The sequence below is a fragment of the Rattus rattus genome, chromosome 5 (assembly GCF_011064425.1).
Source record: "Rattus rattus isolate New Zealand chromosome 5, Rrattus_CSIRO_v1, whole genome shotgun sequence".
In the NCBI taxonomy this organism is placed as follows: Eukaryota; Metazoa; Chordata; class Mammalia; order Rodentia; family Muridae; genus Rattus; species Rattus rattus.
The window spans coordinates 65,932,008-65,948,868 of NC_046158.1; the positions used below are offsets into that span (position 1 = coordinate 65,932,008).

A 16,861-nucleotide genomic window follows, 5' to 3' on the forward strand; every position below is an offset into this window, starting at 1 on the left:
TCATTTGGACTATGTGAGTGGACTATATAAAATCTTTCTCTCCTTATGAACGGATCACACTTGATAGAGGGATGGGCACTTGATTTGGTTGTTAGCCAGGAAATTAAAATCAAATGAGAACAAAAGTAGAAAATTGTATTAATAAAAGACTCTAAAGGCTGAAATTATGACCTTGTCATTGATGGTTGAACTTGTTGACACCATACCCTTTCCCTTTGCTGCATGTGAGCATGAATCTTTCTGCCTCTCTCCTTTTTCTTTTCTACATGATCACATAAGTACCTCAGCTTCTGCAGCTGCCTTCTCTGCTGTCCTTTTTCTTCATTTTGCCTGTGTAAGGTAGCTTGTTATCAGTTTCTTTTTGTCGTGGTGGCAGATAGAACCACCACTCCCTTATGTGACAGATTATCCTCAACAAACTTTCAAGTATATTATACAATATTAGCTATATGCTCATTGCTATATGTACATCTTTGATTGATTAAGATGGTACTGGGATTAAAATCAAAGCCTTGCACATGCTCTGCACTCTTAACACCAAGCTATAGCCCTAACCCTTGTTGTACTTTTTTTAAAAAAGATTTTTTATTTTATGTGTATAGGTATTTTATGTGTATTTTGTGCATATTTTATTTTATTTTATTTTATGTGTATGGTGTCTGCATATATGTCTGTAAATATATGCATATTTTGCTCAAGGAAGCTAGAATCCTCTGAAAGTGGAGTTGTAGATAGTTGTTAGCCTCCATATGAGTGCTGGGAATTGAACCTGCATCCCCTGAATGATCGGTCAGTGCCACTAACCACTGAGCAATCTCTCCAGCTCTTTATGTTAATTTTGTTAATTTTTTATTTTTTCCAGACAAGGTTACTGTGTGTAGCCCTGGTTGTCCTGGCCTCAGATTCAGAGATCTGCCTGCCTCTGCCTCTACCTCTCCAGTGCTGGGGTTAAAATGTTCACCACCATGCTAGCTGCAGTTTTTCTTCTTAAAACAACTCTTATTTATTTGGTTTTGGGGGACAGAGTTTTACTGTGTAGGAACTCACTTCTTGACCCAGCTGGCTTCAAACTCAAAGATCCACTTGCTGCTAGCTTCCCAAGTGCTGAGATTAAGGTGTTCACCACTTCTGCCTGGCTGTTAATTTGATTGAGGCAAGGGTGCTGTGGTAATGCATATTTGGAAGTCAGAGGACAACTTTGGGAATCAGCCCCTCCTTCCATCAAGTGAGTCTTAGGGAAAAACTCAGGTTAGCACCTGAGTTAGGTCCTATCGGGCTTAGCTTAGCCCCTTTACCTGCAGAGTCCCCTCACTGGCCCCAGCTTTTCATTTTGAAGTAGTGTCTCCTAAAGTTGCTCAGGCTGTCCTTGAATTTGTGATCTTTCTTTAACCCCTCTTGAATAGCTGAGATCACAAGGCTGAACCACTGGGCCTGTCTTGTTTAATAATCTTGAAGTGTTTCTTCTTGCCTGATTGAATTCTATACTCTAGAAGTCTCTGGCAACTACTAGCTTCCTTGTGTTTCCTGAGTCTGATTAGATTATACATACACATACATTGTTTTTTCAGTGGTGAAGGTTGAACCTAGGGAGGGAATCATATATGCTAGTCAAGTACTCTACCATAGAGTTATATCCCTGCTACAATATATCTGTGTTTGAAACAGGATCTTATTTTATAGCCTAAGAGGGCCTAGAATTTCTAATCCTCAGTCTTTTTTACTTGGGATTGTATGCCTGTATTATGATGCCTAGTATCTAATGTAATTCTTATAAGTATAGCAATTGTCTATTTTGCTTGGCTTTATTTTGGCTAACATCATACTTTTAAGGTTTATCTATGTTGTGTTATACCTAATATTGAGAATGTTCTTAATTTTTATTTTTTGTGTATGGAAGCCAAAAGTTGATTTCAGATGTCAGTTGTTCTCCACCTTTACTTTTTGATGTGGAGTGTCTCACTGAACATAGAGCTTGAGTCAGTTAGATTAGCTAGCCACTGAGCCCTAGGGATCTTCTTGTCTTGACAACTCCAAGTCAGGGATTAAAGGTGTACACTGTCCTGTACAGTTTTTTGTTTTTTTTTAAACAAAAATACATGGACTCTGGTGGATCAAACTCAGATCCCCATATTGTGTGGCAAGTACTTTACCCTTTGAACTCTCTCCCTCACCACTTCCTTTTTAACTTTTCTTAATTTTAAAAATATGTTATATTGGGCTGGAGAGATGGCTCAGCGGTTAAGAGCAGTGACTGCTCTTCCAGAGGTCCTGAGTTCAATTCCCAGCAACTACATGGTGGCTCACAACCATCTATAAGGGGATCCGATGCCTTCTTCCAGTGTGTCTGAAGACAGCTACAGTGTACTCATATAAATAAAAATAAATCTTAAAAAAAATATGTTATATTAATTTGCCATTTATTTTTCTGATCTTATAATTACATTTCTCCCTTCCCTTTACTCTGTTTAACCCCTCCCATATAACCCTCATTACTCTCCTTTAAATTCATGCCTTTTCCCCACTAATTGTTATTGCATGCATATGTGTATATATGTATATCTAATTTTTTTCTAAATATAACTCAGTCCATATAATGTTACTTATGTGTATATTTTCAGGGATGGCTATTTGGCACTGGGACAACCAACTGGGGTCTTCTACCTCTCCTGCTTTTAGCTTTCCTTAGTTGCTTATAGGTCTTTGTGTAGTGCTGTTTGGATCTAAGTATAGAGTAGGACAGTGGTTCTCAATCTTCTTAATGATGTGACCCTTTAAGACTTCATGTTGTGTTGATTTCCAATCATAAAATTACTTTTGCTACTACTTCATAACTATAATTTTGCTACTATTGTGAATCATAATGTAACTATCTGTGTTTTCCATAGGTGACCTATGTAAGGGTTTGACCCACAAGTTGAGAACCACTGGACTACCTATGCATTTAGTACTGAGTCCTGGTTCACTTTCACATACTCTGAAGTGTCTTCTCCAGGCCACTGTCTCTAGCTAACTTTCTTCTTTGTTCGAAGTTTGTGTGTGTGTGTGTGTGTGTGTGTGTTTATAGATATGTATTTGGCACCACATTTCTTTGTTTTAATGTATTTTTGGAGGATCCTGGAGTATCTTGAGCCAAAGGTCAACCTGAACTACCTAGGGAAACATGTCTCAGAAAAAAAAAGACAGCAAAAATTTCATAATTAAGATTTGAGATTTTAGGGATTGGGGTGGTTTGAAACAATGTTTCTCTGTGGCCCTGGCTGTATGGGAATTCTCCTTGTAGACCAACTTGGCCTTGAACTTGAGATCTCCTTGCCTCTGATTTTCTGTGATTAAGGACAAGTCTCAGATCTGAGATTCTTTAACCTATATTCTATGCAAATATTCCTAAATCTGCAAACCTCCAAAAATAGGAACATTTCTAGTTCTAGGCATTTTAGATAAGATATACTCCAGTTGTACTGATATTTACATAACCAGTAGCAAAAATCTTAGTATTTATAGTGTGTATTAGTGGTTGGATGGACTGCTCTTATAAGCATCTTATTTGGATGTGGTCTGTGTGATTTATGTACCTATATTAAGTTTTTATAGTATTAATCTTCAAATATCTTCTGACAAAACCCCCTTTAGACCTGATGAGTTGAATGAGCAATGTATTTTATATTCCTTTATATAGTAGTTGCAATACAAAGGAGTAAAAAATAATGGCTGAATATTGGACTACATAGTGACCGTTTGCTTAATATTCTTTTTTTTTTTTTTTTTTTTTTTTTTGGAGCTGGGGACTGAACAGGGTCTTGTGCTTGCTAGGCAAGCGCTCTACCACTGAGCTAAATCCCCAACTAATATTGTTTATTTTATGTTGGATATCAAACCCAGGGCCTCGTTCACGCTAGACTCAATCATATTCTATCTTGAGCTACATTCCAGACTTACATGTGTTCTTAACTCATCATAAACATTTATGAGATGGGGATTTCCCATCAAATGTGGAAAACAAGAATAAACTCTAGGTTGCGTAGCCTAAGAGATGGTGATACAGGATGTATCTTAAGCTGCAGTCTGCCTAATTCTGAAACTTGGATCCCAGATCTCTACCCATTTTTGTATTTAGAATTTCTGTTGCTTAAACTCAGACCATTAAAGTATGTCAAGGAGGTTTAGCAACAACAGCCCTCTTGCCATTTGGGTTAGATAACCCTTCATTGTGGGAGGCTGTCTCATGCCTTGAAGGGTGTTCAGTAGTATTCCTGCTGTTACATAAGTAACACTCCCCCAAACCAGTTGCCACTACCAAAAATGTCTCTAGAAATCGTCAAGTGTCCCCTGGGGAACCCTCCTCCAGAAAACACTGATAAAGTGTATTTCATGATTTGTGGTCCTTTGATCTGTCTGCTGTCTTAATGAGGCATCTTGAAAGGAACTGGCAGTGGCTTCAAAGTGGCTTCTGAAGGTAGTTACAGAAGCCCGGGCACTGGTGGCTCCATGCCTTTCATTGCCCCCACTTTGTCTTTTCTCTTTTGTTTGTGATTTTCTTAAATAAAATGCAGCTGGATAAAGTGGTATTTATGAGGAATCTTTTTTTTTTTTTACACAGGTATCCATTCAGTAGACATTCTGATCACTTCAATTATAGCCATTAGTGCTAGTAAAAAGAAAGCAATTTACATGTTCTAATTATATCGGGGGCTACAAAATCTTTAGCAAGCTGGAAACGAAATGGCTTCCAGACTCCTCAGAGTTAATTTTCATCAGGGTGGTGTGATTGACATGGTGGAGGACGTTAATGTGCAGTTCTTTTGGGGAACGGAGGAGGAGAGTGGAAATTGCAGTTTCTCTACTAATTGTACTTGAGGTGTCACTTATGACAATTTCATGTTGTCTAGACAGAGGGAAATGGTAGAAAAATTATTCCAGTGGATTCTCAGATGCTGAGTCCGGATTAATGTGGTTGTTAATCAAGAACAGGGTGGAAGGACAAGTAGCACATCCCCAGAGGCAGATCAGCAAAGTCAACTGTCACCAAGAGAAGCAGTCAGAACCTCCGATACAAAAAGTTGCTTGTACTCCCAGCTCTGTGTTAGTTCAAGAACTAACCATGGACTATTGAGACCCTGCTGGAGTCTTATCCATTTCTATAGCTTAAGAAACTTGGTACATGAAGATGTGAGCTGAAAAAGCTGCCCTTGTGATGGTTAATAAAACCAAGCTTACTCTGCTTTCTTCTCCATCTCTTGTAAGGCTCTGTTTACTTCCTTGCCTTGCTTTCTGGTTTGGGCTCTAAGATTTTACTTCCTATTATATAGTATTTTTACTATGTGAAGGTCAAATCAAAGTCTGTTGTGTTTTGGTTTTTTTTCTAAAAAAGTTTTATCACTGTATTTTATGTATATGGGTGTTTGCCTGCAAGTATATCTGTGCAGCATGTGCATGCCTGGTGCCCATGAAGGAAGGAAGACAGTATTGGATCCCCTTGAAACTGCAGTTATAGGCCGTTGTAAGCCACCACGTGGGAATGAAACTCAGGTCTTCTAGAAGAGCATAAAATGCTCTTAACTGCTGAGCCACTTCTCCAACCCTGGTTGTCACTCCTTTTGTTGCTGTTGTTTTGTTTTGGTTTTTGGGTTTTGTTTTTGGTTTTTTTGTTTGTTTGTTTGTTTTCCAAGAAAGGGTTTTTTTGTGTGGCCCTGGATGTCCTGGAACTCACAAAGATCCTCTTGCCTCTGCATCCTGAATGCTGAACTAAAGGTGCCACCCAGTGGCTGTTACTTTTAATGACTGGCCTTAGTCAAGTGTTTTTAAGTTTTCAGTTTAGCAATAAAGTTGTGAAAAACTAGCTTAGGAGATAGTTACATGTTTCTTGGTATTGGTTCTGTCAACATGTTCTTTACAGAATTAATGGGGGTAGACTTTTAGGATTTATCTGGATCAAGTTAACACAGAAGTCATAGTTGTGGAATTCTGTAAATCATTTTATGACTTTAGGGGAACAAGTTAGGATGCACTGCCCCTCCCTCAGTGTATATGTTACCTAATAAATAACGTATATTCCAGCTGCAGCTTGTGAGATATGTGTGTGAGGCCTAGCTGTGTATTAGGTCATTTTCACAGATCTGCTCTTCGGTAACATCTAGTGAAAAAGTCTCTGATTTAAATTCCTGATTCCAAAACTGGTCTAGGGCCTGTGAACAGACCTCCCCAGTTTCCCAGAGACATTGTATAGATCAGCTTATACCTTTGAGTTAGATGTAGACAAAAGTGATTTTTATTAAAAATTGAAGTTTCATAATTATAATATGTGGTGGATTTATAACAAAGATATGAAAAATAGCTAGCTATCAAAGAGTTAGGGGGTCAAATGTTCCCAAAGGGGTCTGGCTGACTTTAGTCATGTTTGCATATTAGGTACAGAATTTGTGCTGGATTACCTTGTGCTCTGACATTTCACTGTCAGTCATTCACTGTCTAGAGGTATTGCAGAATACAGTAATGTTTGCTAAAGACTTTTTTTGTGCTTTTCTGGTAAAAGGCATTGTTTTGTGTGTCCTGGTTTGCTTGAACATAGTAAAATAAAACTGTCCCATTCCACAGACATTATGAGCTCTTTCTGTTGTATGTCTGGTTGCCTTCCCACACTACCCCTACCCATGTTACCCTTTTAGCTGTGGTCCTGATTTGGACCACCTCACAGCAGGGACAGGATGTCTATCGGGTTCTGTTGGCATCTGCACCCTGTACTCTGAGTGCACCCTTAGAACTACAGGGCCCTACAGTGATCAGATGAATGCCTATCGCTGGATAACTTAAATGATAATTGCTAGTGTGTGAAATAGGGAGGCTTTGATGCCTCTTCTTTAAATCAGAGATGTCAACTTGGAAATCATAATAGAGGTGTCATTTCAGAACACACAATTATTTTTTTTTTACAAAGAATAAAGACTTGTCATCTCCCTTCCTGGGCATGCGCTGAGACAAATCTGGGGCTTGCAGAGCAAGATTAAGAAATTTAGCAAGCAACATTACATGCAAAATTCTTTGACCCACTGCCCCTTTATTCCCTCCAAACATTGCCCTGTTTTTTTATGAAGTCTCTTGGGAACATATAGTCTAAGAGTAACAATGGTTATTTCCTAGGCAAGAAGCCAGCCTCTGACTTCATGATTTAATGAACCTTCAAGGGACCAGGCTTCTTATATATGTTAGGACAATTGTGTCAGCACTTTAACCTGAGTGCTTTAAGTGACCAAAAGGGCAAAGGATGATGTAGGCAGTTTCTAAAAACCTTCCTTCAAGAATTTTTTTAGTGTGCATTTTTTGACATTACACATCCTTGTTTGAGACTCATGGGGTCAGTAAAGAACAATCGGATATGCTTCCTGACTTACTCTTCCCAGTTTAGTTAGACTGCCTGCTGATTCATAAGCTTAGATATTTATTTGTCTCCTATTACATGTTAATTAGGATGTGGATTTTGATGAAGATAAAAAGATGATTTGGAACCAATACAAGCTTTTATGTAGCTTGTAAGTCTAAAAGCAGACACAGACATGTTTATAAATAATCACAGGGAGAAGGTCTGGCTTTTGTTGTTGTTGTTGTTGTTTTGTTTTTGTTTTAAAGAGAGCCTGTTTATGTAGCTCTGGCTGGCCTGGAGCTTGCAATATGGACCAGGCTGGTCTTGAATCACAGAAATCTAACTGGCTCCACTTCAGTCTACCAAATGCTGGAATGAAAAGTGTTCACTTCTCTGCCCTCCCCCAGGAGATCTCTGTCTCACTCTTTTTTTTTTTTTTTTTACCGGAGCTAAGGACCGAACCCAGGGCCTTGCGCTTGCTAGGCAAGCCCCCTACCACTGAGCTAAATCCCCAACCCCGAGATCTCTGTCTCTTAAGAGAGTTACCACCTCTTAAGAGAGTGAACTTTTGGCAGGAGGAGCTAGATATGTGAGTTTTGAAGGATTTTTATGGGCAGTAGTGTATAGTTTATCTGTAACAGGGGTTCTCAAAGTATGGTCAGGAATTCCAGCAGAAGTCTAGAAGCTCTTCTGAATGTTGAGATGTCCTTTGACTTTTCACTAAATTCTTTCACAGAGGAACAGTGGAGCTTCCTAGACTATATGGCATGTAATGTGGTTATATCACTAATTGAATGTATGCACTCTTGCCATTTATAATTTGAAATAAGGAAGGTTTTAAGTATCAGTAGATCTCCTATTTTAAAAAAAAGTTGTTTAGTGGCCCCATGGCTTTGAAGGAGTTCTGAGATCGAAAGTGTGAAAATATCTGAATAGAATATCTAAAAGGAAAGGGAAATTTCATTGCAAACTTTTTTTTTTTTTTCTGGAGCTGAGGACTGAACCCAGGGCGCTCTACCACTGAGCCAAATCCCCAATCCCCATTGCAAACTTTCTATGTCATGCTACAGCATTTAAATGTGAGGAGGCTATTGGTTTGCATTTGGCTCCTGAATTTAAACAGTAAATACCACACAAACAGGGCAAGAAAATTGTCCTTGTAAGGCACTAGGCACCAGTGAGCTCTTCTGTCTGCAGAGGCTGTGTAGCTCTGACACTTGATGTTTGCACTGATTGGGGAAGGTCTGAAAATGTTTGTTGTTTTAGGATATTGGCTTTCTCTGTAATCTGACAACCAGGTCTGCAGGCTGTAGTTGTTTAGTAAAGATGTTGTTGTCATTGCTAGACTACGTCAGACTTCCTGCTTCTCAAATTTTAGTGTTTATTAAAATTAAAGTGAAAGTTTGTTGTTTTGGTATTCTTTTGTTTTTAAGATGAGGTCTCTTGTGGCCCAGGCTGGTATCCAACTTGTACTAAGCTGAAGGTGATCCTCCTCCTTCCACCTCCCAGGTGCTGGAAGTCTAGACATGTGCCACCAGATCCACCTGACGGTTCTTTTTGTCTTCTGGATGATCTGTCTCATACTCCTAGACCACATTTGACTTCAGAGCTTTCTTTTATTGTTTAGTTTTCCTTATTATCAAACATCGTGTGAAACTGAGAACCTATTGAAAATATTACTCATAATACTAATCAGAAAGAACATTCGTATAAAATGTCAGGAACTTTACAATTTGACTTGTGCCCTCTGCAGAGCTTAATAATCTTGTATTATTCGGTGAGGTGCAGTTAGAACACCTAAAGTTATTAAGCCCTGTCCTGCAGTCCTACTCTTTCTCATTCACATAGTCAGCATCACAGTGTCCCCATCCCACACACGGTGAGGTGTATCCTCCAATCACATCCCCCACCCTACATCCAGGATCTTGTTATGTTGCCCAGGCTGGTCTCTAACTTTTTTTTTTTTTTCTTTTTTTTTTTTTTTTTGGAGCTGGGGACCGAACCAGGGCCTTGCGCTTGCTAGGCAAGCGCTCTACCACTGAGCTAAATCCCCAACCCCTGGTCTCTAACTTTTGGTATCTAACAAAAGGAGTAGCTAGAATTACCTTGCCAGGCTGTCTTTCAAGGAATTTTATGTAAGTATGTATTTTGGAATAGAAGTAGGAGAGCTTTTCTTTCAAAGGGCTTCTTCAGAGGTAGTTAATATTTTAGGCATTGTTTCTCTCAGTATTATTCAACTCTGCCTTGGTTCCTACCTCCAAAACAGCTGCAGATTTTATATATATTAGGTGCAAAAATGATCAGTGTATGTATATATCATATATATCATATATATCTGATATATATGATAAAACTTTATTTAAAAAGCTCAACTCAGAGCCTAGGGTAGTTTTCTGTTTTAAAGAAAAATTTTAAGCTAGACATGGTGGTACATGCTTTTAATAGCACTTGGAAGGCAGAGACAGCTCTCTGTGAGTTCCTAGAGAGACAGGGTTATATAGAGAGGGGTTACATTTTTCCTTTCTTAAAAAACAAAATAATAACAACAACAAAAATCTTTTTTAGGAGCTGGAAAGATGGCTTAGTGGTTAAGATCATTTACTGCTCTGACAGAGAATCTGAATTCTATTCTTACTAACCATATTGGATAGCTTGGTTATGAGGTCCTAAACCCCAGCCCCAGGGTATTCAATGTCCTCGTCTCACTTTTAGGGGCACTTGCACCCATGTGTATATACCTTACAGTGACATGCATTCATACATATAATTAAAAAATAGAAATAGAAGCTGGAGAGATAGCTTAGCAGTTAAAAGCACTGGACCCTGGTTCAAATCCTAGCCACCTATATGGTGGCTAACAGCTCTCTATAACTCCATTTCTAGGGGATCTGATGCTGTCTTCTGGCTTCTTCAGGCAACACATATGATACATAGAATTACATGCAGACAAACCACCTTTACACATAAAGAAGTAAACTTTTAAAAAATAAAGGTAAACTTTTAAAAAGTTTAAAATGATACTTAATTTGAAAATGCTACCTCTTTTCCTTTTAGATTTTCCTAAAACTTCTAAAGATTTAAAAGATTTTTAAATATTGGATTTAATTTTCTTATTACAGTTATTTGTGTGCTGTATGTGTGCATACACATGTCACTTCACATCTGTGGAGGTTACAGGACAATTTGTGAGTCAGTTTTCTTCATCTACCACATGGGTCCTGGGGATTAAACTCATTTGCCAGGCTTGATGGCAAGTACCTTTACTCCTAGTCATGTCTGAGCCACGTCCTCAGACCCTTGGATATTGGCTATTTTAATTTGTTGTTTTGGTTTTGAGACAGGGTCCCATATAGGCCAGGCTGTTCTTAGACTTACTCTGTAGCCATGATGGGTCTTGCTCCCCCTCCCTGATCCTTTTAAGTTCCCCCTCTGAATGCTGGAATTATTATGCATGTACCATCATACTCATCACTTGTGGTTTTCTGTGTTTGGGGGTGGGGGCTGGGGGCTGGGTTTCTTTGCTTTATTGTTTTGAGACAAGGTCTTCCTATGTATTTCTGGCTGTCTGGAGCTAGCCATGTAGATCAGGATGGCTTTAAACACAAGAAGATCCTCCTACCTCTGTCTCCTGAGTGCTGGAATTAAAGGAATACACTGTCTTGCAGGGTGTTTTTTGTTGTTTTGTTTTGTTTTGTTTTGTTTTGTTTTTTTGACAAAGATTCCCACTCAGAAGCCCAGCCTGGCCTTTGAATTCAGCAGCAGTTCTCCTGCCTCAGCCTTGTAAGTGCTGGGATCACAGATCTGTACCACTTTTAATGTATTTTATTTGACAGGGTTTCAAACACCAAGGCTCAGGCTGCTCATGGCAGCCTTCTTGGCCTCAGTCTTACTTACATTGGTGGGATATCACAGGTGACTTTTATTTTATTTTAAAATAATTTTAGCTGGGGATTTAGCTCAGCGGTAGAGCGCTTACCTAGGAAGTGCAAGGCCCTGGGTTCGGTCCCCAGCTCCGAAAAAAAAGAACCAAAAAAAAAAAACAAAAAAAAACAAAACAAAAAACAATAAAATAATTTTAATAGGCAGAAAAATTGCAAAAACAATAAAAGAATTCTCAAATGCTCTTTGCTTACATTCTCTAAATGTTTGCATTTTGTCACATCTGTTATATTATTCTCTTTTGTTGGACCTATATCTGAATTGATTATTCTTTTATGGTTGATTATTGTTATATTCATATTTTTATATTTGTTAAGTTTTTAAAAAAATATTGAATCATCTCACATTTGTTTGATAGAGAAGTGGCCTTTGGGCTTTTTAAAAAGCATGTTGTTATTGGTGAAAGGCTTTTAAGTAGCCCTTGTGTAATTTACACACATGGCTACACATAAAGCACAAATTAAAGTGTTTTCTTCCTGATCTCCAGTAATTCAAGGTATCATGGCCCTTGTTCTTCACTTAGCCACTACTGGTACGGAAGATAAAGTAGGCTAGCTGTTAGAGAAAAGAGGGTTTGTTTGTTTGTTTGTGTCAGAGTTTTGGTGGCTCTATAAAATATTTCTACATTGAGATTACAGGTCAAAAGGAAATGGCAACTTTAAACTTGAACAAATTTTACTGAACCTTCAGTCCTTCCTGATTTCATATTATCAAATTGTGTGATAGATTATTAAGTCAGATTATATTTGTGTGTGCCAGAGCAGAAGGTAGAGCACAGCTGCTACCCTGGTCCACTTACTCATGCCATTTTCCATCCCTTCTCCTGCACATAGTTGGTACTGGGATGGAGAATGCTTTGAGGATCCTAGGCATGCGAGTGGTAATGTCTGTTTATCTCATATCTCTGGTTCATCCTTTAATACACTCCAATTGGTCAAACCTATTTTTATTCCTTGCAGAGAATTTGTTTGATCAGTGATTTATATATGTGAAGAAGTGTTGCCCATCTGGATTGACTCTCTTGATCTCAAGTATTTCCCTCCCTCTTCCTCTCCCTCTCTCCCTCTCTCCCTTTCTCTCCCTCTCTCCCTTTCTCTCCCTCTCTCCCTCTCTCCCTCTCTCCCTCTCTCCCTCTCTCTCCTTCTCTCTCCCTCTCTCCCTTCTCTCCCTTTCTCTCCCTCTCTCCCTTTCTCTCTCCTCCTCCCTTTCTCTCCCTCTCTCCTCTCCCTCTCCCTCCTCCCTCTCTCCTTTCTCCTTTCTCTCCCTCTCCCTTTCTCTTTCTCTCCTTTCCCTCTCTCCCTCCTCCCTCTCTCTCTCCCTTTCCCTCTCTCCCTCTCTCTCTCTCTCCCTCTCTCCTCTCTCTCTCTCTCTCTCTCTCCCTCTCTCTCTCTCTCTGTCTCTCTCTCTACTCTTTGTCTTTCTGTCTCTATATCTGCCCCCATCTCTCCCTTTCTCCCTCTCTCCTCCCTTCCCTCTCCCCTCTCCCTCTCCCCTCTCTCCCTCTCTCCCTCTTTCCCCCTCCCCCCCTCCCTCCCCTTTCTCTCCCTCTCTCCCCTCCCTCTCTCTCCCTCTCTCCCTCTCTCTCCCTCTTTCCCTTTCTCTCCCTCTCTCCCTTTCTCTCCCTCTCTCCCTCCCCTTTCTCTCCCTTCCCTTCTCTTCCTCCCCCTTCCCCCTCTCCCCCTACCCCAACACACACTCTTACACATGTACATATAAACATTGGCTGGTCAATTTTTTTGCATTGTTTGTTGGTACAAAGCTTAACATTTTGATGCTATTCTGATTATAAGAAGTCTTCCTGATTAAAATAGAAAGTTAGGATGGGAACTGGAATATGCAAGATATCAAATGGAGTCACTAAAATTGACATCTAATCTAGATTGTTCTAAGTTTAGGAATCTTCTTTTAGCATCCCTGATAAACCTTCTTATTTCCCTCTGAGCTCTGTCACTGCCTTGACATAGTTGGTAGTGGGCAATATTTGTTTTATAACTTATCCAGTTCACAAAGCAGGTCACTCTGAAAGCCTTCTCACCAAAGGCCTTCTGCTTTACTAAGCAGCTATTTAGAGTCAGGAATACTCAGCATCACTTGAAGAGCACTTGAGTTTTGGGTTCTAAAGGCAGGCAGCTATTCCTAGACCTTGTTTCATTCTTCAGTTCTTACCCTGCTCTTGGGGAATGATGTTATTAGTACTATATAGGTAAAATAGGTTGGTCAATGGGTTTTAAGTTTTATAGCTTAGAATAAAAAGGTTTTATTAGGATATGAATAATCCCAACACTTCGAGGCCAGAAACCAGAATAGTTTTCATTCTGGGCCAGCATGTCTCAAACAAGGGGGAAAAAGTGCTGTTGTAGAGGGGGTTAATTATAATAACATATAATACTGTATATTTTAAGAAACTGGAAAAAATTCACAGTTTTAAATATAAATGATAAAGTATTTGAGGAAATAAACATGTTTTTCCTGTATGTTTTTATGTGTCAGTTAAGAAATAAGGCTTTAACTACCCAAAGACTGTACATGGACTGACCCTGGGCTCCGACCGCATAGGTAGCAATGAATAGCCTAGTAAGAGCACCAGTGGAAGGGGAAGTCCTTGGTCCTGACAAGACTGAACCCCCAGTGAACGTAATTGTTGGGGGGAGGGTGGTAATGGGGGGAGGATGGGGAGGGGAACACCTATATAGAAGGCAAGGGGGAGGGGTTAGGGGGATGTTGACCTGGAAACCAGGAAAGGGAATAACAATTGAAATGTAAATAAGAAATACCCAATTTAATAAAGATGGAGGGAAAAATAATAAAAATAAAAATAAAATAAAAAGAAGAAATAAGGTTTTATAAAGAGGAAATAAATGACTTGTACAACAGCCTTCTTAAAAACTGACTTTCCCTAACCATCACACTGTTTTGCATTTGAATGACCTAGATATGACATTATTTTTGTTGTAATGTTAGAAAAGAAAGAGAAATATGCTAGTTAATCTGTATCACATAATTTAAGATTTATCCCAATTTACGACACATTGGAATATGAAAAAAAGTGTGTTTTAGAATAATGAAATAGAACATTTCTGCTGTTGCAAATAGTGATATCACTAGAGAGAAGGTGGATTTTATTACCTTCTTTTCTTCTTCATTTGGTATATTGTATTCTTTCTATTGACTGCTCTTTGAAGTTTGGCCATATCTTAGTAGAAAATATACTTTAATGGTTGCTTGTCCACGCAGAATGGGTAAAGCTAAGGTGCTGGGTGTCAATTGTTTCTGTCTTGCTTGTGACTGGAGATGCCACTGTGGGCCAGTTGCTGGGATAGTGACTGCCCGTGACTATACCTAAAGCCAGCTGGTTTTAATAACGTTGAATTTTCTTAACTCAATTGGAAAAGAAGGGTAGCTGCTGTTCTTACCCTGCAGATCTGTTTAAGGAAGGATCTGGCAGGGAGCCGGAGACCTGCTCCTGGGAGAGCCAGGCAAGATGCTTCTGGAGAGGAACAATATGCAGTTTTTTTCTGAGACCACTTCCTTTGAGATGTGTTCTGCATTAGGAGTTTGCATGGCTGTCAAGCATATATATATATATATGAATGAGTGAGCTGGGAAGTAGTATGGTAAACCAGGAAGCCCCTGGACCACACATGTTTATTGGATGTGTTTTATTTAAATAACCTTTGCTGTATTTGTTTGCTAAAACTTAACCATGAAATTTCATGCAGAAATCTAGATTTTGGCTATTCAAAATCCAACAAGCCAGCAATACTGACCAGGGTGGAGCTTGGTAACAATTGGCTATAGCTGAGTGATAGGATTCCAGTCTTTCTGTTTGCTAGTGTTTATTACTCACCATAGCTACATGCAGTAGGCACTTGTTTCCTACCTAGCCTCTGGAAGGTTGTATAGTACAACATTAGAGATTTGAAGCATTCGGGAGTTTAAACAGGCCTCATGGGAATCTTTAATAGTTGTGTGTCGTGGGCCCATGTACTTAATTCTCTAGTCCCAGTGTTAAGAGTAATTCTTAAGATCTCCAGTGTGCTGAGGCCTGGTACCCAAAAAACCACCTGATAAAATGTGTGTTACTATCATTAGTTGGAATTTATGATGGGTCAGGATAACAAAAGGAAAGGTTTTTGCAAGTTATTAAGAGAATCCCAAGAGTACTCTTTCTCACAAAGAGGGTGTGGGTAGGGTAGAAGGCATAGATGAGGGTGTGTGGACTGTGATGGTGCACAGGAGCCGATTGCCAGGATAACTGTGTGATGCTCTCTCTCTCTATGCCTCATTTTCCTTTTCTGTTGCTTCTAGCCTGTTTGTCTGCTGAAGGAGCAATAAAGAGGTATAAGGTCACGTTTCTGCTGCATTGCGAGTATTTCACTGAAGAACAGCATTCAGCTTATCACAGTGGTCCTGTCCATACGGACCTCCGTAGTGCTCCATTTATTAATGTTTCTATATAATTAAATTGTTGGAAGGGTAACACCCTAGATAATAGATGCTAGCTGACTGCGAAGGGGGATCTTATTTACCTCTCCCCCATTTCTCTTATGACTGAGCTCTGAGTTGGAAATTGACAGGGATTATTGCCATCTTTTTAATCTCTGCTAGGAGGCTGCTGGAGTCTTCCCTCATTTCATTATCCCGTTATGATGGAGCAGGATCCAGAGAGCACCCAATTTACCCAGACCCAGCGAGGTAAGGCCAAAGTGAGAAATGGCACTAGGAGGGGGGAGGGGCGGCCCTTGGGGTTGCCAAGTTGTGGGAAGCCCCACCTGTGCCTCTCTGGTCCTGGTGCTCTTTTACTCTTCAGTCACAGTGTTAAGGCAGGGATCTCAAGTGATGGGGAGTCTTGCAGGTAAGTGAATGGCATCTCTGGTGACAGAGGATTATAATTGAGCCATGGTCCTTTGGGGGACACTCGTGTACCTACCTGTAGAGGGCATAGGTATTCTTTTCCTGCTACTCAAGAGGCTGTTGGCTGTGAGATGAACAGCCAAAAGAAGAGCCAAAGTTTTGAACATTTTATTTGTAGGGAAGATACTTAACATTAAACAAATTTACAATAGCAAAAGGGTAAAAAAAAAAAAAAAGAAATCAAGCCAGTTTTTAGACACTATTCAAAAGAAGAGATAAAGGAAGCATAATGGAATGAAATTGTCATTTTTCTGAAGTGTTTGCTTTATTCTGTTTTAGAAGACATTTGAAAGGTTATTGAAACTGTGTGTGTGGGTGTGGGTGTGGGTGTGGGTGTGGGTGTATATGTGTGTGTTTGTGGTGTGGGCACATGCAGAGGCCAGTTGAAGACTTTGGAGTCTTTCTCTGTTCTTCCCATTATCATTTTCATCATCATTGTTGTCATCATCGTCATCATCGTTCATTTTTGAGTTAGCCTTTCTTGCTGAACTAGAAGCTTGCCATTGTATATAGGCAGACCTGGTATCCCTCTTTCTGTTTCTTGAAGTGCTGGAATCACAGATACCTGGGTCATGCCTAGTTTTTACATGGGTGCTGGAGAATTGCACAAAGGCCCTTTTGCTTTTACAGCAAACTCCCTTATCCACCCAGCCA

At 39.6% G+C, this 16,861-nt stretch overlaps 1 protein-coding gene across 8 annotated transcripts in view; it reads left to right on the forward strand.

The window, feature by feature from the left end:
• Ambra1 (autophagy and beclin 1 regulator 1) overlaps window positions 1-16,861 on the forward strand; it is a 188,797-nt gene that overhangs the window by 58,015 nt on the left and 113,921 nt on the right. For 4 of the 8 annotated variants that reach the window (XM_032903707.1, XM_032903706.1, XM_032903710.1 and 1 more), the window contains one exon: window positions 15,902-15,988. The exons of the other annotated variants lie outside the window; for them this stretch is intronic. In XM_032903707.1, the coding sequence (XP_032759598.1) occupies window positions 15,902-15,988 (87 nt within the window). The remainder of the gene's footprint in view (window positions 1-15,901; window positions 15,989-16,861) is intronic. 8 annotated transcript variants of the gene reach the window in all.